Below are 21,363 nucleotides of genomic sequence, written 5' to 3'. Positions count from 1 at the left end.
GTCTCCCTGACCCGCCTGGTAGGTGCAGGCCAGGGCTGGGGCAGTACCTTCTTGTGGCTACCGTGTTCCCGGTCTGGTCCTTTGCTTGTGAGACCCCAGACTGATTTTTAGTACGTGTAATCAGGCTCCTGAGGGCCATCTCACCCAAATCATACTCCTAAGATTCTCATGAACTAAAAAATCAGAATATCAACTATTTACCATGAGAAGTTGTCCCATTTAGTTAGTCATGCAAAGCTGAGACTTAAAGAAGTTGAGTGATTCACTCTAGGTCATACAGCAAGCGAGTGGCTTGAGGTAAGACCAGAGCTAATGCTGATGGAAGCTGGGATGCTGAGGGGAGAGGGCCATGTTCTAGAGAGGCAGTTTATTATGAGTCTTCAATTCCTTAGGTTTAATTTTTTTTAAATTAACTGCCTGTTTGACTGCCAGGTTGTCATAAACTATTTTCCCAGACTTTAAGGACACGACTCTTTGTCATTTGCAGCAAGCAGTACAAATGAGATGCTTACTTGGAGCCACTGTCATCGGTGCTTCTATTTTCAGCTCCTTGGGGTAAAGCATAGCTTCTTAGAGATCCTTAACCCCTTCCCTTTGTAACTCACCTGGTGAGCACCAGTTTCTCTGGAGAAGGAGATGTCAGGAGACTTTGAAACAGGGGTTCTGTATCTTTCCGGGCTGCGGGTGTCGGATGTGCCAGCAGCATCACGTTGGGGGTCCCATGGCTGGGACTGGAAGAGCAGATGGCTACAGTCACCCAGTTGGCTTGGTTGTGAAGGTAAATGGATTCACCTCTCCTGTTGACCTAGAGCAGAGAACAGGAAGAGGAGTTTTCTGATACAGTGCATGGCCCTGAGAGCCTTGCTTGCCTGAGTAGTGTAGGAAATAAAGGAGAAATGAACCATGACCCATTTATGCAGTTGCTTGTTCTTATGAATTCTTGGAGATATCTCAGCGAACAGGCAGACACAGTCCCTGACCCCTGGGGGTCTCCCAGGGAAGGTGAACATCAAACAAGCATGTCATTGATGATTATTTTAAGAAGTGTTACCAAGTACAAGTTCAGGGTGCTGTGCTGTGAAGAACATAGCAGGAGACTTGACCCAGAGAGGGCTGCAGGCAGCGGTATGCTGGTAAATGCGTAACGACTGTCTCTTGGAAGATACATACACATAAGTGTATTATAAATTTTACTGATATAAAAGATGAGGAGCACATAATTTACAAATAATGATATACAATACTCTCTATTTTAAATTTCACATGCCCAATTGATTCTTACAGAAGTCTTCATTGGCCTTTGCCATACTCTTGAATCCATAACCTTAAGAACATAGATAATAGTAAAATGTAGTAAAATAATAGGAATCATGAGTTTGGAGTATTTGTTGCCTTTGTTTTGAATATAATTTGTTTGTAAGTTTATACTATTTAATTTTTAATAGTAGCTGTGTTTAACAACTGACTTGCAAACTTCCTGAATACTTGCCCATTGGCTGGCTCCAGCACACCCTGGACAAAGGGTCAGAGAACTCTCCCCTGAAGAAGAGACCTCTAGCTGAGACCTGAACAATGTGAGGGAGAAACTGGCTGGGTGGACAAGAGATCTTTACAGACAGAGGCACAGCATATGCAAAACCCCCAAAGTCCAAGAATCTTGGCCAGTAAAATCTCTGCCAGTTGGAAGTTGAGGAGACTGGAAAGTGGGTAGACAGGGATGTGAAGGAAGCCAGAGAGGGGCAACGCCTGGTTTCTCAGCTGTAGATTAACTGGTTTAAAAAAATTAATCACTTAAAAACAAGTATACTTCCGAAGAAATCCTGAGAAAAAAGAACAAAGCTGGAGGTTTCACAATCCCTGATTTCAAAATATACTACAAAGCTATAGTAATCAAAACAGCATGGTACCAGTACAAAAACAGACATACAGACCAATGGAACAGGACTGAAAGCCCAGAAATAAAACCACACATCTATGGACAACCAATTTTTGACAAAGGAGCCAAGAACATATAATAGAGAAAGAAAGGAAAGTCACTTCAGTAAATGGTGTTGGGAAAACTGGACAGCCACATGCAAAAGAATGAAACTAGACCATTATCTTACACCATACACAAAAGTTAACTCAAAATGGTGGCCGGCCTGGTGTCACAGTGGTTAAGTGTGCATGTACCACTTCGGCAGCCCGAGGTTTGCTGGTTGGGATCCCAGGTGTGGACATGGCACCGCTTGGCATGCCATGCTGTGGTAGGCGTCCCCCATATAAAGTAGAAGAAGATGGGAACAGATGTTAGCTCAGGGTCAGTCTTCCTCAGAAAAAAGAGGAGGATTGGCAGTAGTTAGCTCAGGGCTAATCTCCCCCCCCCCAAAAAAAATTAACTCAAAATGGATTAAAGACTTGAATGTAAGACCTGAAACCACAAAACTTCTAGAAGAAAACGTGGGTGGTACGCTCTTTGACATCGGTCTTAGCAGTATCTTTTTGAATATCATGTCTCCTCAAGCAAGGGAAACAGAAGAAAAAATGAACAAATGTGACTCCATTAGACTAAAAAGCTTCTGTACGGCAAAGGAAACCATGAACAAAACGAAAAGACAATTCACCAACTGGGAGAAAATATTTGCAAATCATATATCTGACAAGAGGTCAATTTCCAAAATATATAAAGAACTCATACAACTGAATAACAAAAAAAATGAACAACTCAATCAAAACATGGGCAGAGGATATGAACATTTTTCCAAAGAGATACAGATGGCCAACAGGCACATGAAAAGATGTTCAACATCACTAATTATTAGGGAAATGCAAATCAAAATTACAATGAGATATCACCTCATGCCCATCAGAATGGCTTTTATTAAAAAGATGAGAAATAACAAGTGTTGGAGAAGACGTGGAGAAAAGGGAACTCTCATTCACAGCGGGTGGGAATGCAAACTGGTGCAGCCACTGTGGAAAAACAGTATGGAGATTTCTCAAAAAATTAAGAATAGAACTACCAAGTGATCCAGCTATTCCACTTCTGGATATTTATCCAAAGAACCTGCAAACATGAATTGGAAAAGATATATGCACCCCTGTGTTCATTGCAGCATTATTCATAATAGCCAAGACTTGGAAGCAACCTACGTACCCCTCAACAGATGAATGGATAAAGGAAATGTGGCATATATATATATATATATAATGGAATACTATTTAGCCATAAAAAAGATGAGATCGTCCCATTTGAGACAACATGGATGGACCATGAGTGTATTATGCTAGGTAAAGTAAGGCAGACAGAGAAAGACAAATACCATATGATTTCACTCATATGTGGAAGATAAACAAATAAGCACATAGATACAGAGAGCAGATTGTAGTTACCAGAGGGGAGGGGAGGTGGGTAAGGGGGGCAAAAGGGGAAGGGGCACATGTGTACAGCCACAGATGGAAACTAGAGTTTTGGTGGTGAACATGATGCAGTCTATATAGAAACTAAAGTATAATAATGTACACCTGAAATTTACGTAATGTTATAAACCAATGTGACCTCAATAAAAAACAAAACAAAACAAAAACACAAATATACTAAGAAAGAGGTTAGAGCCCATAGTATTGATTACCTACCCAAAGCCATGCCACTTTTCTTCCTGATTAACGGGATTCTGTATCCATCCCTGAGGAATGGTGCCCCAGCTCAGGGCTTAAATCCTGATTAACCCAAGCCAGTCATGGTGATCCCATCCCCTTGCCAGTGATTGCTTTCAGCAGGGACATGTGACCCAGGCCTGCCGATGAGACACTAGCGGGGGTCTCCCGGTGGCTCTGGCACAGGATTTCTCAGCCTCACAAAGAGCTGCAAGGATGAGACGCATCTCTTCTGTTGCTGGAAGCTCTCATTGTCCTGTTTGCACGTGATGTCCTGAGAGGAGCTAACTTGAGGGTGATAGAGCAAAAAGAGAGAACCTGGGTCCTCGATGACTCCCCACGAGTGAGCTGATGCCCTGTGGCTCTTTCACTCTCTCTGAGATAACTGTTGTTCTTTTTCATTTAAACTTGTTGAGTCAGGAACCTTGGTAACTTGCTGGCAAAGACATCCCAGCCATGAGAGGTTGTGCATGTTGATGAGAATAACTTATCCAATTATCACATCAGGCCATGTCTGGGCTATAGAATGCTAATTACCTCCCCGAGTGCTCATTAGAGCATGCAAAAGGTTATTTGAAAAGGGTGCAAGAAGAGTATGAAAAGTCAAATAAGACTATTAGTAGAAAAGAAGCATATGTCAGGTAAAGTACATCAAAGGATGACTGACTGAATCCATGTGTTCTGAGGCATCACTTAAACATTAGCGTTCTTCCAGGCATCGCCTCCCACCTATGGTGTTCTGGAGGCAATGAGGTGTCCCTCGTACCTGGGTCTCAGGGTAGAGCACATGTTTATGGGAGACGGAAGAAGTGCCTGATGTTTTCCCTGCTGCCCCTCCGTGGAATCAGCCTAGGAGCTTCTTGAATGGGCTTGTTTCCTGTTAGACTTGGTTGTGGCATTTCCATGAAGTTTAGGGGTGTGGCTCACACCATTGAACTCATTTCCCTATTTCTTCGTCTGAATATTTTAATGTTGAATGTTTAGAGGAAAGTTAGAACTGCTGCTCCCAAATGCACTGAAATGTAGTTTCATTCATAATGTGGGCACATTTTTATGAGAAGGAAACTTTTCTCCCTGACACAATTTGACGTTTATGTTTTACCTTCAGGACTAAAAGCCAAAATTCATTTTAATCCCTCATTTTGTCATACATGTCAGTCTTTAAAATGTCTTCTAAGTCTAAGAAAGGAATTATCTGAATGCTTTCCTGTGGCAAGATATTCTAAAAATGGCTATAATCTCTTCATGTAATTTTGGGAAGATTATGATGGAATGACAATTACATTGGAGTTAGGACAGAATTCCTAGGTAAGAATTTGTTGAGAAAGCTTGAGATACTTTTCCTTTAAGTTATAATTATTTTAAGTTGTTTAAAGCTACGAACTATTGTCTTTAATTGTATCATACCTTCCGTTGCCACATTACAACAATTTTCCTCCCAGTCTTTTCAGTTGTCTTTGGGAAAATTAATTACTGAGGTTATTGGAACATAAGTCAGTGCTTAAATGTTATTTACCTGGATAAAATTGCTCTCTAATATGGGAGGAGATACAAAAGGGGCATACTCTCCTTCGTCCAACATGTTCTGAAGCCCTCCTGGATCTTGGGAGCGTGGGACGTAGATGGCATCTTGCTCATTGATCCTCGTGGTAGACTTCCTGTTGCTTTTCTTCATTGTGCTTACACAAAAACATCAGCAAATTGAGGAAATGGAAATACAGTGAACAGATACAGAGGAATTTTAATATAATAATTGTTACCTCACTTATTCACTAATTCAACCCATTTTATCAACATCTATGATATGGCAGGCACTGGAGATAGAGTTGAACAGGACTGATAAGATCCCTGCCCTCATAAAGCTTTCACCCTATGGGAAACAGAGGAAGCAAGTAAAAAAAATGTTGGATGATAACAGCTGCAAAGCCACCAGAGAAGATCCATGTAGGAAAAAGTGCCTAGGGTGTGGGGCTGGCAACACTAATTAATTAGGGTGGTTAGGAAAGGCCTCTCTAGGAGGCCTCAAAATGTAGGACCCAAGTCCCCCAAACCATTCTTTTCTGGCTTCCCAATTAATGGTACCACTATCCTTTCCATTTTGCAGGGTTCTCAAGTCTTTTTTTATAAGCAGGGTATCAAAACTATACTAAACTGATAACATTTCTTCCTGACCATTCACCCATGACCAAGGCTTAGCTCTTGGTTGGGAGGTAAATAGTGGATATCTGTCTAATCAACTGCTTCAACAGACAACAGTGACTCTACGTCATTGGTTTCACCGAAATCACAGGATTCCAAGAAGGGAACAAGGCCCCAGAGTGTAATTTTGTTTAAATGTTCAAAAGATCACCCTTCCTTCTTCACAAACTCCATGCCATTTAAAGGAAGGTCCTTAGCTGGCAAGCAGTAGCTGACTGTACATATTTCCACCTAAGTCCTTTCTCAGATACTTTTTTTCCCCCAGTACAAGCTAAAGGGTAAGCAGTGAACCTCTCTCATTGGTTTCCCAGCCAGGGCCATGGGATGCAGAGACCACCATGGCCTGACGTCCTATGAGCATGACTCTGGGCACGGTGAGTGTCGGAATCCCCCATCAGAGCTTCTGCTGGTGGCAACTCAATACCTCCCTTTAGCACCTCTTTTACGTGAACATAGGGTAAGTAAAATGGGTCAAGAAGAGCGGGAAAGTGAAATAGTCCAGAGAAGCCAAAATGTAAAAAGAATGAGACAAAATAAAGAGCATTCGGGGGTGGGGGGAAGAGGTAAAACAACAATCACCACCACCTAAAACAGAGAGGATGGAAAACAATAATCAACAAAATTTACTTAGTGCCTGTTATGTGGCAGGTGATAAAGCCTTTACATGCACAATCTAATTTAATTCTGGTGATGCTATGAAATAGCACTATCAGGATGCTCTTTCTGTATACCATGCAACTGAGGCTTGGAGAAGGAAAGTAATTTACCCGAGATCACACAGCTTGTAAGTCTCACACCAGGAACCAAACCCTCATAATCTGACTAGTGGAGCTTATGCCATTGCCCGATGTTCGATCCTATCTTGAATGCTTGGAAAGACAGATGTGAGAGTTGGTAAGGATGAGAAAGGTCAGGATGGGTCAGGATGGGAAAGAGAAAAAAGGAGGGAGAACCAAAGAATATAGAGGGTGTCCTTCCTCTTGCTCTTCCTATTCTCTTCCCTTTCTGAATAACTTAGTCCTAAATCCATTAGCTGAGACTCTGCACTTAGGGAGTGGGAGCCATGGCTCAGAACCCAAGGGAGGCAAGAGGGCATCCATTGCCAGGAGAGGAAGGTGCAGCCCAGTGTAAGAAATCAGAGCCGAGCAGGGAGAGGAGGGTGTCCGAGTGAGAGAGAGAGGGTGGTGGAAGAGATGGGCAACCGGTTACGTATGGGGAAATTGATCTAATGAAATAGGAGACATGAGAATCTATACTGATATAAATAAATGAATAAATTAAAAGTTTGATGAGAAAAAGAATATTTACATAGTTCCAAGTACCGTCCACCAACATAATTTCAAAGGGGGAAAAGGTAACTTTATAGTGAAGCCACGCAGACAGCATCTTAATGAAGTGAAGAGTGAACACTGTCAGTAATGGGACCAATCAAAATGGTGTACCACCATGGAGGATGCAATGAGAAGCACGCAGCATCCTTCAGTGATGTTCCTCCCAAAGATGCATGACAGGAATGCAATCGTTAGGAAACATCAGACAGATCCACATTGAGGGACATTCTACAACATAACTGGCCTGTGATCTTAAAAAATGTCAAGCCATGAAATTCAAAGAAAGACTACAACGCTGTCTCAGACTGAAGGAGACTAAAGAGACAGGACAACTAAATGCAATGAGTGATTCTGACCTGGAAACTTGAGCTGTGCAGGCCATTACGTGAACAAGTGGTGAAATCTGTATGGGGTCTCAGGATTAGATGTGGTAATGTGCGGTGTTCAAGTCCTAGTTTTGATGGTTATATTTTGTCTATGTAGGAGAATGTCCTTGATTGTAGGAAACACAAACTAAAGTTTTGGGAGGTAACAGGGCATTAAGGTGGCAAATTAGTCTCAAAAGACTAAGTAAGGAAAGAAAGTTCTTTGTACTGTACTTGTAATATTTCTGTAAGTTTGTGATTGCTTAAAAAAATGAATGGAAATAATAATACAAGGAAAGAGGAAGTAGAAGACGGTATAGAGGAGAGGATGAGCGAGGGGAGATGGACGAATTCTGAGGGTTAGGCTTTGAGTGCAAAAGGCTTTATTTAGCCACCTAAGGTTTCCAAGGAGAGAGCAATGGAAGAATCCTCACAGTGACTGGATGGTAGGAAAAAAGCACATAATAGCCCATTGTCATCTATGTTTTCTCTTCTCCATGACTTATCCAGTAGGACAAGGAATTTATTCCATCGTTGCTTGGTGGCTGAGAGACAATGAAGCTGGCTTAGAGAACCAGAGGACACAGCAAGTTCTCAAATGTCAGTTGAATTCTTTGGGGCCTAAATATATGGGGATCTCCTAGAATATGACAAGAAAATCATTAGAAAAGAGGCATTTTTTTATGAGTAGGGTGTGGAGGAGAAAGGAAAGCAAAGGTCAGCACCCTTAGGGTCAGGGTTACAAGCAATATCACAGCAACCGTTCACCCTTCCTTTTCCAGAATGACTTCCTTTTCCAGCTATGATGCCTTATGCTTTTGTCCCTGTCAGCTCAGACTCTTTCATATCAGTTCTCGTGTCCTCCCTTGAGAGCTGGAAAAGTTGATCAATGTTAGCATCTTTGTATCTTTGGTACATTGAGTTCCCACAGAGGGAAAGAGGAAAAGAAAGGCTGGAAAGTGAAGTATGTGGAAAAGGAAGAGAGAAAGGAAGAAAGAGACACTGGGCAGGAGAGGATGTGGCAATGTAGCTCAGCATGGTCTCATCCATGTGTCTCACCATATCTTACCTTACCTTGGGGCCAAGCGACATTCCTCTCTTGGAGACAAAGTTTTTAACTCACTTCAGTTTGGGCTTCCTCCTTTTCATGGTGAAGTCTTTTGTGAAGGAAACAAAAAAAGAAAATAAAGTGTGTACAAAGGAAGAAAATTTCCATACTAAACCTTACTCTTATTTCATACCTGAGGTCCATGACTTAGAAAGAGTTCTTCTAACTAAACTAGGTGGGTGAAGTGGTCAGAGGGCTGCTGTCTATACTTGAGCTGAGCCGTATGTTGATGATCCTAACCATGGTCTTTTGGTGAGTGGAACCAGACAGTCCTGGGTCCATAGCTCATAGTTGGCCTGAAACTGCCAAGTGGTGAAATCCTGGGCTTCTATGGCCATTGGAGATATTTGATAATATGACAAAGGAAGTAATATAGACTCAAATAACCATTGTGCAATGGAGGGTCATAGAAACCTGAGTTATTTTCTTCCTGTAAAAAGCCGAAGTAGCCTATACAACTCTCTGACTTACCAGTTGGTAGTTGTTGTGTGTATGTATACACTTACATATGTGTACGCTCACTATTTTGTCACTTGTGTATTGTTCTCACACCGTATTGTGGTTGCAGTCACTATAGACAATCCTTTCTCCTCTCCATAAAATTCTGACTTAACTCCTTCAGGAATACCTGGACCAGGTGAATTACAACTATAATCACTGTCAACATTCAGGTGCTATGAGGCCAGTATGGAAACTGGCATGACGGAAATGTAATGGACTCTGGAGTCAGACGCATCCAGGTTCATATTTAGGTTCTGTCACCTGATAATTTTGTGACCTTGGACACATTACTTAACATCTCTGAGCTCAATTTCCTCATCTATAATGTGAGGATAAAACTACCCAATTCAGTGCAGTGTTGGATGACTGACAAGCTGATGTATAGAAGACACTGAACACGGTGCTATCACATAGTGGGCTCCGAAATGATGCCTGTATTGGCCTATCACACATGACCCTGTGTTGATAATCTACCCAGCATTTACTGGGCTGGGTTCCCTCCTGATCACTACTAGTTTCATATTTCCCAAATTTCGTCCATTCTAAGAAACATATTTTTCCTCAGCTTAACAACTCTGAAATAGAAGGTGATGTCATCACTCCCCTCCAGTGGAGTGCAAACTGAATCGTGGTTGTTCATATTAAATTATGTATATTGATTGTACCACACGGGTTGCATTTAATTACCATTCAAAATGTGTTCCTAATGGGTACCTCAAAACCTATCGTTGACACCTTCTGGAAAGGCTAAGAAAGTTCCAGGACAAAACTTGGAGAGTGCATGTCAAAGGCTTGGAAGAAGGTCCCAGAGACTAGAGTGGAGACCTCCTTTAAGAAATGAACAGAGGGTGATGACACAGAAGGTAACAGACAGATATCGTGTGGAAAAATTGTAATAAGAAAGAATTCAGTTATATAATTAGCAGCATTTGTTTTCATGTCATTCAGTTAATTTATTTAGCAAATTTCTGTGTGGTTAAACCAGTAAAAGTGAACAATGTCTCAGTAAGTGAGTACAGGGTGAGAGTATTGTGGAGTGATTACATTTTATACCATCTTAACCAAACAAATATTTTAAAACATTTGACAAGGTCATTGACCTATATCAAACATTTTTGTAAAAATGTTATTTTGTTTATGTCGTAATAGTTTATAATGTGAAATTTCACTTCCTACATTATTATTTGTCAGTCACCACATATATGTGCCCCTTTGCCCCTTCCCCTCTGGTAACCACCAGTCTGCTCTCTTTGTCCATGTGTTTATCTTCCACATCTGAGTGAAATCATACAGTGTCTTCCTCAGTCTGGCTTATTTGGCTTAATGTAATACCCTCAAGGTCCATCCATGTTGTTGCAAAAGGGATGATTTTGTCTTTTTTTATGGCTGGGTAGTATTCCATTGTATATATATACCACATCTTCTTTATCCACTCATCAGTTGATGGGCACTTGGGTTGCTTCCACGTCTTGGCTATTGTGAATAATTCTGCAATGAACATAGGGGTGCATATGTCTCTTTGGATCGTTGATTTCAAATTCTTCGGGTAAATACCCAGTAGTGGGATAGCAGGGTCATATGGTATTTCTATTTTTAGTTTTTTGAGAAATATTTTCCATAGTGGCTTACCAGTTCGCATTTCCACCAGCAGTGTAAGAGGGTTCCCTTTCCTCCACATCCTCTCCAACATTGCTTATTTTTTGTCTTGGTGATTACAGCCATTCTAACAGGTGTAAGGTGATATCTCATTGTAGTTTTGATTTGCATTTCCCTAATGATTAGTGATGTTGAACATCTTTTCATGTGTCTGTTGCCCATCTGTATATCTTCTTTGGAAAAATGTCTGATCATATCCTCTGCCCATTTTTTGATCAGGTTGTTTGGTTTTTTTTGTTGTTGAGTTGTATGAGTTCTTTATATATTTTGGAGATTAATTCCTTGTCAGATATATGATTTGCAAATATTTTCTCCCAGTTGGTGGGTTATTTTTTTGTTTTGTTCTTGGTTTTCTTTGCTTTTTAGGAGCTCTTTAGTCTGATGAAGTCCATTTTTTTTATTTTTTCTTTTGTTTCCCTTGCCTGAGTAGACACAGTATTTGAAAAAATGCTGCTAAGACCAACGTCAAAGAGTGTACTGCCTATCTCTTATTCTAGGAGTGTTATGATTTCACGTCTTACATTCAAGTCTTTAATCCATTTTGAGTTAATTTTTGTGTATGGTGTAAGATGGTGGTCTGTGTTCATTCTTTTGCATTTGGCTGTCCAGTTTTCCAACACCATTTATTGAAGAGACATTACTTTCTCCATTGTAAATTCTTAGTCCCTTTGTCGAAGATGAGCAGTCCATAGATGTGTGGTTTTATTTCTGGGCTTTCAGTTCTGTTCAATTGGTCTGTGTGTCTGTTTTTGTACTGGTACCATGTTGTTTTGATTACTATAGTTTTGTAGTATATTTTGAAGTCAGGGATTGTGATGTCTCCAGCTTTGTTCTTTTTTCTCAGGATTGCTTTAGCTATTTGGGGTCTTTTCTTCCCTCATATGAATTTTAGGATTCTTTGTTGTATTTCCATGAAGAATGTCATTGGGATTCTGATTGGGATATCATTGAATCTGTAGGTTGCTTTAAGTAGTATGGATATTTTAACTATGTTTATTCTTCCAATCCATGAGCATGGAATATCTTGCCATTTCTTTATGCCATCTTTGATTTCTTTCAATATTGTCTTATAGTTTTCAGTGTATAGGTCTTTCACCTCCTTGGTTAAATTTTCCTGGATATTTTATTCTTTTTGTTGTGATTGTAAATTGGGTTGCATTCCTGAGTTCTCTTTCTGTTAGTTCATTATTAGAGTATAGAAATTCAACTGATTTTTTATAAGTTGATTTTATACCCTGCAGCTTTGCTGTAGTTGTTGATTATTTCTAATAGTTTTCCAATGGATTTTTTGGGGTTTTCTATGTATAAAAACATGTTTGCAAACAGCAAGAGTTTCACTTGTTGCTTGCCAATTTGGATGCCTTTTATTTCTTTTTCTTGCCTAATTGCTCTGGCCAAAACCTCCAGTACTATGTTGAATAAGAGTGGTGAGAGTGGGCACCCTTGTCTTGTTCCTGTTCTCAGAGGGATGGCTTTCAGTTTTTCCCCACTGAGTATGATGCTGGCTGTGGGTTTGTCATATATGACCTCTATTATGTTGGGACGTTTTCCTTCTATACCCATTTTATTGAGAGTTTTTATCATAAATGGATGTTGGTTCTTGTCAAATGCTTTCTCTGTGTTTATTGAGATGATCACGTGGTTTTTATTTCTTATTTTAATGTGGTATATCACACTGATTGATTTGTAGATGTTGAACCATCCCTGTATCCCTGGTATAAATCCTACTTGATCATGGTGTATCTTCCTTTTAATATAATGCTGTATTCGGTTTGCCAATATTTTGTTTAGGATTTTTGTGTCTATGTTCATCAGCGATATTGGCCTGTAATTTTCCTTCTTTGTGTTGTCTTTGTCTGCCTTTGGGATCAAGGTGAAGTCGGTCTCATAAAATGTGTTAGGAAATGTTCTGCATTCTTGAATTTTTTGGAGTAGTTGAGAAGGATAGGTGTTAAATCTTCTTTGAGTGTTTGGTAAAATTCTCCAGAGAAGCCATCTGGTCCTGGCCTTTTATTTTTTGAGAGGTTTTTGAATACTGTTTCAATCTCTTTACTTGTGATTGGTCTATAAGATTCTTTTTTTTTTTTTAATTGCAGTAACATTGGATTATAACATTATATAAGTTTCAGGTGTACATTGTAATATATTTCAAATTTTGTGTAGATTGCATCATGTTCACCACCCAAAGCCTAACTACAATCCATCACCACACATTTGTGCCTAATCACCCTTTTTGCCCTCTTCCCTCCCCCTCTTCCCCGCTGGTAACTATCAATCCAATCTCTGTTGCTATGTGTGTGTTTGTTGTTTCTATCTTCTGCTTATGAATGACATCATATGGTATTTGATTTTCTCTCTCTGACTTATCTCACTTAGCATAATACCCTCAAGGTTATTCAGATTCTCTTTCTTCTTGCTTCAGTTGTGGGAGGTTGTAAGAGTCTAAGAATTTACCCACTTCTTTTGGGTTATTCAGTTTGTTGGCATACAGTTTTTCATAGTATTCTCTCATAATCCTTTGTATTTCTGTGGTATCTGTTGTAAGTTCTCCTCTTTTATTTCTTTTCCTTTTTTTTTTTTAGGAAAATTAGCCCCGAGCTGACTGCTGCCAATCCTCCTCTTTTTGCTGAGGAAGACTGGCCCTGAGCTAACATGTGCCCATCTTCCTCTACTTTATGTGTGGGACACCTACCACAGCATGGCGTGCCAAGCAGTGCCATGTTTGCACCTGGGATGCGAACCGGGGAACCCTGGGCCGCTGAATTGGAACATGCGCACTTAACTGCTGTGCCACCGGGCCGGCCTGTCTTTCATTTCTAATTTTATTTATTTGAGGCTTCTCTCTTTTTTTTCTTAGTGAGTCTGGCTAAGAGTTTGTCAATTTTGTTTATCTTCTCAAAGAACCAGCTCTTAGTTTCGTTGATCCTTTCTACTGTTTTTCTTTTTTGTTTCAATTTCATTTATTTCTGCTCTAATTTTTATTATTCCCCTCCTTCTGCTGACTTTGGAAGTTGTTTGTTCTTCTCTTTCTAGTTCTGCTAGGTATAGTTTAAGTTCGCTTATTTGAGATTTTTCTTGTTTGTTAAGGTGGGCCTGTATTGCTATGAATTTCTCTCTTAGGACCCGTTTTACTGCAGCCCACATGAGTCGGTATGGTGTATTTTCATTTTCATTTATCCTCAGGTATTTTTTTTAAAAGATTTTATCTTTCCTTTTTTTCCCCAAAGCCCCCTGGTACATAGTTGTGTATTTTTAGTTGTGGGTTCTTCTAGTTGTGGCATGTGGGATGCCTCCTCAGCATGGCCTCATGAGCGGTGCCATGTCCGCACCCAAGATTTGAACCAGTGAAACCCTGGGCCGCTGAAGCAGAGCACACACACTTAATCACTTGGCCATGGGGCCAGCCCCCCCAGATTTTTTTTATTTCTGCTTTAATTTCTTCAATGATCCATTGGTTGTTCAGGAGCATGTTGTTTAGTCTCCACATATTTGTCACTTTCCCAGCTTTTTTTCTTGTAGTTGATTTCTAGTTTCATAACATTATGGTCAGAAAAGATGCTTGATATGATTTCAATCTTCTTAAATTTATTGAGGCTTTCCTGGTTTCCCAAGATATGGTCTATCACTGAGAATGTTCCATGTGCACTTGAGAAGAATGTGTATCCTGCTATTTTTGGATGGAGTGTTCTTTACATCTTTATTAAGTCCATCTGGTCTCGTTTTTCCACTATTTCTTTGTTGACTTTCTGTCTGGATGATCTATCCATTGATGAAAGTGGGGTGTTAAGGTCCCCTACTATTATTGTGTTGCTTTTAATATCTCCTTTTAGGTCTGTTAATAGTTGCTTTATATACTTTGGTGCTCCTGTGTTAGTTGCATATACATTTATAAGTATTATGTCTTCTTGGTGGAGTGTCCCTTTTATCATTAGATGCTGCCCCCCTTTGTCTCTCATTGCCTTTTTTGTCTTGAAGGCTACTTTGTCTGATATAAGTATGGCAACATCTGCTTTCTTTTGTTTGCCATCAGCTTGGAGTGTCATCTCCTATCCCTTCCCTCTGTGCCTATGTTTGTCTTTAGAGCTGAGATGCGTTCCCTGGAGGCAGCATATTGTTGGGTCTTGTTTTTTAATTCATCCAACCACTCCATGTCTTTTGATTGGATAATTCAATCAGTTTGCATTTAGAATGATTATTAATATATGAGGGATTAATGCTGCCATTTATCACTTGTTTTCTGGTTGTTCTGTATTTCCCTTGTTTCTTGTCCCTTGTATTTCGGGCTGCCAGTTCAGTTTGGTGGTTTTCTATGATGGTTTTCTCAGTTATCTCTGTTTACCATTTGGGTCTCCTCTGATTTTTTGTTTAGCAGTTATGTGAGGTTTATGTAAAAGATCTCATAGATGATATAGTCCATTTTCTGATAGCCTCTTATTTCCTTAGTCTAAGCGGTTTCCATCCCTTCCCTCTTCCCTGTCTAAATCATTGTCATCACAACTTATTCCATTTTGTGTTGTGAGTTTGTGGTTACAATGAAGTGACTATAGTTATTCTTGAAGTTTTCCTTCCTTTTATCTTTAATATTATAATTAAGTGTTTAATAACCTGTTATGATAGAGAGCTGCAATTTTCTGATTTTGTCTGTCTATCTCCTTGCTCAGTGCTTTGTAAACTCTATTTTTTTCAGGTATGAAGGCCTTCTTCATCATTTCTTGTAGGGGGTTTTATGCTGATGAACTCCCTCAGCTTTTGTTTATCTGGGAAAGTTTTTATTTCCCCATCATATCTTAAGGATAATTTGCTGCATAGAATATTCTTAGCTGAAGGTTTTTGTCTTTCAGAATTTTGAATATATCATTCCACCCTCTCCTAGCATGTAAGATTTCTGCTGAGAAATCCACTGAAAGCCTGATAGGGGTTCCTTTGTAGGTTATTTTCTTCTGCCTTGCTGCCCTTGATGTTTTTTCCTTGTCATTGACTTTTGTCAATTATACTAATGTATGCTTTGGAAAAGGTATTTTTACATTGATGTAATTAGGAGTTCTATTAGCTTCTCTTACTTGTGATTCCAGCTCTTTCTCCAGGTTTGGGAAGTTCTCAGCTATTATTTCTTTGAACAAACTTTCAGCTCCATTCTCTTCCTGATCTCCCCCTGGATTACCTATCATCCTTATGTTGCATTTCCTAATTGAGTTTGATGTTTCTCAGAGATTCTCTTCCTTTATTTTTAGTCTTAGTTCTCTCTTCCTCCATCTGAAGCATTTCTATATTTCTGTCCTCTAAATCACTAATTCTGTCCTTCTTAATATCAGCTCTATTATTTAAGGACTCTAGATTTTTCTTTATGTTATTCATTTTGTTTTTCATCTCCAACATTTCTGATATTGGTTTTTCTTCATAGTTTTAATCTCTTTTGTGAAGAATTTCCTTTGTTCATTAATTTTATTCCTGATTTCATTGAACTCTTGATATGATAGCTCTTTTGAACTGTCTGTCATTTAGACTGTAAATTTCTGTGACTTCAGGATTGATTTCCGGGTGTTTGTCTTTTTCCTTTTGGTCTTGAGTATTAATATACCTCTTCATATTATTTGATGGGGTGGATTTATGCCTTTGTATAGTGATCGTATCTTGTCACAGATTCCACCTGCTGCCACTGGGAGCGGGCAGGAGCTGTGTATTCTGAGCCTGCCATCATCCCTGGCTGCTGTGCCTGGCCAAGCATGGGCTACTCCTTGGGACTGCAGTGGCCCTGTGAGGTCTCCCACTGGATGGTGGGATCATGAGGGGGCTCAGGGTTGTTGCCACCTGCTCCCACAGCCCTGTCAAGATGTGCTCCCACTTTTGGGCCTCAGAGGTACTATGGGTGTTCTCAGCAGGTGGGAATGACTTCACCAGGGCGTTCAGATGTACAACTGCCTCCTCCTAGGTTGCACGGGCCATTGTGCTTGGTGCGTGAGGCCTCCCCATGGGTCCAAGCCAGGGCCGCTTCCTGGGACTACTGTGGCACTGTGGGTTCTCCCACCAGATGGGAAAGTGATCACAGGGGCTCAGGGCTGCTGTTGCCTATTCCCACAATTGTGCTCAGGCACGCTCCCACACTTGGGGCTGCAGCGGTACTATGGGTGCTCCAGCTGGGAGAGCAGTTGCATGCATGCACAGGGCTGCCACAGGGCTGGAGAGTGCTCACTCATCTCTACCACCTCCCCAGGGGTAGTCCATCCACCTTCGGATGTATAGTTGCATGGGTCTTTCAGGTCTCCTGTTATGCTGTGTGGGTATCTTCTGTTTATCAATGAATGCCCATTTAGTTGTAGTTCAAAGGGGGAGAGATAAAGGAAACAGCTCACTCTGCCAGGTTGCTGATGCCACTTCCTCAGCAGTATTTTTTCTTTCTGAGGGGTCCATAAAATAATGATATATCTTATAACTGATGGATCTTAGCTTTAATGAAATACAGTAGTCGACTCTTGCTCATCTAGAAATGGGTGATAAAGTCTACATTTTTGAAAAAAATAAATCACTCTGAGAAAGTGACAACATCCACATACTGGATGTATGCTAACCTGTAGATGCTCCATGGCCACTGGGACTAGGGAATACCCCTTCTGACCACAGTCATTTATGTGGCCTCCAGAATCTTTCTGATGTGAGATCAACCCCTCCAGAGAGCAATCAGTGGCTGCTTTCCCAGGGGAGCAGGGCCACAGAGAGGGAGAGAAATGGGGGGGAGGGGAAGGGCTTCAGTGGATTTGCAGCCATGACTGAGCCTTACCCCTCTCTTCCTCCTTGAACTCTGAAATAAAGGGGAAGTCAGCTAAGGAGCAGAAAATGTAACAGAATCTTTTATCTTCTCTGGTGTCATGTTTTTTGGTTTCTAAACATTTGTTCTGGAATTATTTTGACACTTTTGGATTATGCATAAAGGTGGTAAACATGTGTTGAATTTTTTTTTAAAGATTTTATTTTTTTCCTTTTTCTCTCCAAAGCCCCCTGGTACATAGTTGTATATTCTTCATTGTGGGTCCTTCTAGTTGTGGCATGTGGGACATGGCCTCAGCGTGGTTTGATGAGCAGTGCCATGTCCGCGCCCAGGTTTTGAACCAATGAAACACTGGGCCGCCTGCAGCGGAGCGCACGAAATTAACCACTCGGCCACAGGGCCAGCCCCAAATGTGTGCTGAATTTTAACTCGTTTTGTTGTAGCTGTGATTTAAGGTTATCAATCTGTACACTGCAAACCCCCACAACCTCTCCAATTATCCTGGTTAATAAGTTGAGACTGCTCTTAAGACATAGGAATTATTCTGTGAAATGAATTTGGGCCACATGCAACACCACACATTTTGTCAATGATCCAAAAGGTAGGATCAGTTGTTAAATTAACTATTTACTAGGTTTACCCTCAATACCTGGAGACAGTGTTGGTACATATATGTCTTTCCAGTTTTACAAATTGCTATATGTAATATATAGGCAATATGTATTGCATGCAATATATATTAATATCTTCTCATAACATTAAATATTTTTAAAAATAGCAGTTATACCAATCAGGGTGCAGACCTATTTGGAACATTACAGTCTCTTGTAATATGTACCAAAATTAATTGTGCCCAATAGTTACGCTAATGTTTGAGAAATGATTTTCTCTTAAAAAGCAGTAGATAATTCAAGGTTTTCACTCTGATAAGTTCCTGTGTTCTGTTATCAGTTTTTAGTATAGCTTTAGTGAGATATAATCTACACACCATCAACTTCACTTGTTTCAAGTGTACGATTCAATGATTTTTAGTGTAATTTACAGAATTATGCAACCATAACCATAATCTAACTTTAGAACATTTTCATCATGACCACAGATAAATTCTTAATCAGTACAAATGAGAAACAAGAATAGTGCACTTATGTCTCCCTTTGGTGGTGGCGGGATGTCTTTATTTTCGCAGGAATAAATGCGGTCAACGGGAATTTTTTGGAACCTTGACAGCTTGAGTTTTAATGGAATTTGGGAGGGGGAGGGGGCGAGTGTGGAACTGTTTTCATCGGCCTTTCTAACTACTTAATTCAGAGGGGTGTTTAAAAATGCCCTTAAAATGTTCTCTATAAGTGTTTGCTATTTACCATTCCCATGTGGTCCTTTCCCACTGATAGTTTATTACAAAAAATTTTCAAACCTACAGCAAAGTTGAAAGAATTCTGTAGTGAGCACCCATATACCGACCACCTAGATTCTCTTGTTGTCTCTTTCTCTTGTGTGTGTTATTTCTCATCTGTAATTACATGACAGCTCTTAAGTGCTGGTGTTTCCCCATCACTCAAAGCTACTCTCGGTGATACCTGGTGCTGTGAGGTTAGTTCTTCACAGAACGTTGAAGCATAGTCTTTACCTGGATGATTTTTTCTAAGATTCTTAACACACTAAGAAACATATTTTTAGGATTGGTCTATCACAGTTCTAGGTTGCAATTCTGGCTGCACTTTTGAGAAGGCTGACTGTCATGGCCCCTTTCTCTTGACAGTGGGGCCCCCAGCTAACCTTTCAGCTTTGAACAGAAAAGCCCTGTGTTCTGGATCTTATCTCCCATTTAAATAATTAAAAATGACCATCTTCCCATAAATTCAATTCTCAGTCACTTATGGAAGAAATCTGGGCTAACAGTTTGAAAAATCAAAATTTAAAAATAATCTAGAAAACTTGCTTTCATTTCAAACTCTAACACTCAATGAAATTATTTTTAAGAAAAATTCAGTAACCAGGTGTTAATTCTCTGAGCTTTCCTCCTTGTTCTGCTTGTGGTGCAAGAAATGAAACTAGAAGGAAAAGAGAAGATGGAAAGAGAATAGAGAATAGACATTCTCCCCTCGGATTATTAGAATTCATTGAACTGTTCATTTCCTCTCCCTCAGGTTCGCACCAAAATTGCAGTAACTGGACAGTCACTTACATAGAATGAGGCTCAAACAGATCTCTGGAGATCTCCTGGATGTCTGTTAGGAGAACAGTCTCCAAATAGCAAGTGTCCAACTCTTTTCACATGTCTTAGGCAGAAGGTAGTTGTGTCTACTGGGCAGGCAGCTAACCGCTTGGTAAAAGCAGCACAGGAAGCCCGTTGCTCTGGGCATTGTTCTCCTGCTCCTGCATCATAATGAGCGGACACAGTCTCTGAGGTAAGAGAGGAACACTGGGCAGGGGCCCCAAAGGTCAGCCCCTGAGACGGAGGGTTGCCCGCATTCCCGAGAGCTCAGACGGCTTAGCAATGGTAGCTCTGGCTGTGGCGTGTTGTTTTCAGAGGCTTCCCTGGAGAGAAAAGTCAAGTTAGCAGTAGAATCACCATGGAAAAGATGTCTCACTGAGAACGTTGAAAACACTTTGTATCGTTTATCGTTCAACTGATAATTTATCATTCAGTTTCCCTGTATCTCAACTTTCAGAGACTTAAACATACTTAAGTCACCATGAGCTTCTGTGAAGAAAAACTTCGAAAGAATGTAGCCTCTTTATCTTCACACCTCCAGCATCTGGTGTGTTCTGGACACATGCTATCGTGGGCACTCAGTAATTGTTTGTTGCATGAATGAATAAAGATAAACAAATGCATGGCTTCTCTCGGAAGCTCGCCTCTCTCTTGAGGACACGCGGTTAGCACGCGTCCTCGCCTTGCTGTGCGGTGAGGCGCTTCCCCGCCACCCCGATCCTATCATCCTCCTTCACCTTTGTATTTTCATTGAGTGCTGCAGGCACCCACCTGTCCAGCTACCTCCTCACCTTCTCATAAGCATGGAAGGGCACAAGCGGACACTAACTGACCACTCAGGCCTGGAGGGCAAGACCTTGGTGAATTCACTTCATTTGGGTCACCATATTCCTGACTCAAACACTTGCTTCTGACAGGGCCCAGAGAACATTTGGTCTCTCAGAATAAGCATGAACTATCTGAGTTTTTCAGAGGATGATAGTGTTCCTATTTCCTCAAGAACGGTCATTTCCATTTGGGACCAGGTGTTGGTGTCATGGAGACTGAGGAAGCATATCAGGCAGTTTTCCCAGAAGCAGAGTTGAAGGCCGGATGTACAACTTGGGATGTTTCATGGCGACAGGCGCTGGTGATAGTTCTCTGCATACAACTGGCTCAGTCTGCCGGCGAGGGCAGGCTCGCCTCTCCACGTGCGAGCTCAAAAGGTTGCCTGTTATTTTGACTCTCTCGTCTTCTCTCCGGAATGCCCCCTTTCGGATGGACAAATTCTTCCTCTAGTCATATGAGTCCCACTGACTAGATTTCTATCACCCATGTCTTCACTCAGCATGTTTACTGCATGATCACCATTTATCATGTTTCTGTTCTTCCTGCCTCAGGACCGGGAATGTTTTTGCATAAATCTGAGCTCATGTCTTCCGTGTGGAGGCTATTAATTTAATTGTGACCTACTTTGAAGAAACTCTTTGGTATTACCTCACTTCCATTTTTTTGAGGCTACTCGTATGTTAAAAGGTAAAGAAATAACAAAAGAAAGACATAAAAAAAATTATGGTATATTTTAAATATTTACCTTTAAAATAGTAATG

At 40.6% G+C, this 21,363-nt stretch overlaps 1 protein-coding gene across 19 annotated transcripts in view; it reads right to left on the bottom strand.

The window, feature by feature from the left end:
* GARIN2 (golgi associated RAB2 interactor family member 2) overlaps positions 1 to 19,937 on the bottom strand; it is a 38,544-nt gene extending 18,607 nt beyond the window's left edge. For 8 of the 19 annotated variants that reach the window (XR_002803497.2, XR_002803498.2, XM_023627938.2 and 5 more), the window contains exons 1-4: positions 19,745 to 19,908; positions 8,606 to 8,688; positions 5,153 to 5,315; positions 606 to 805 (exon numbers count right to left, since the gene is read on the bottom strand). Coding sequence is in view for 13 of the 19 variants with exons in the window: in XM_023627938.2 (XP_023483706.2) it covers positions 606 to 805; positions 5,153 to 5,311 (359 nt within the window). In the remaining 6 variants the exon portion in view is untranslated. Of the gene's footprint in view, positions 1 to 605; positions 806 to 5,152; positions 5,316 to 8,600; positions 8,689 to 19,744 lie in introns of all 19 variants that reach the window. The other 11 variants (XR_011432047.1, XR_011432048.1, XM_023627948.2 and 8 more) reach the window with 5 other exon arrangements.
* Between the last annotated feature and the right edge of the window lie 1,426 nt (positions 19,938 to 21,363).

Source organism: Equus caballus, chromosome 24 (genome assembly GCF_041296265.1).
Source record: "Equus caballus isolate H_3958 breed thoroughbred chromosome 24, TB-T2T, whole genome shotgun sequence".
Taxonomy (NCBI): Eukaryota; Metazoa; Chordata; class Mammalia; order Perissodactyla; family Equidae; genus Equus; species Equus caballus.
The sequence above is the reverse complement of the archived record's forward strand: the minus strand, read 5'-3'. Positions and strand labels throughout refer to the sequence as shown.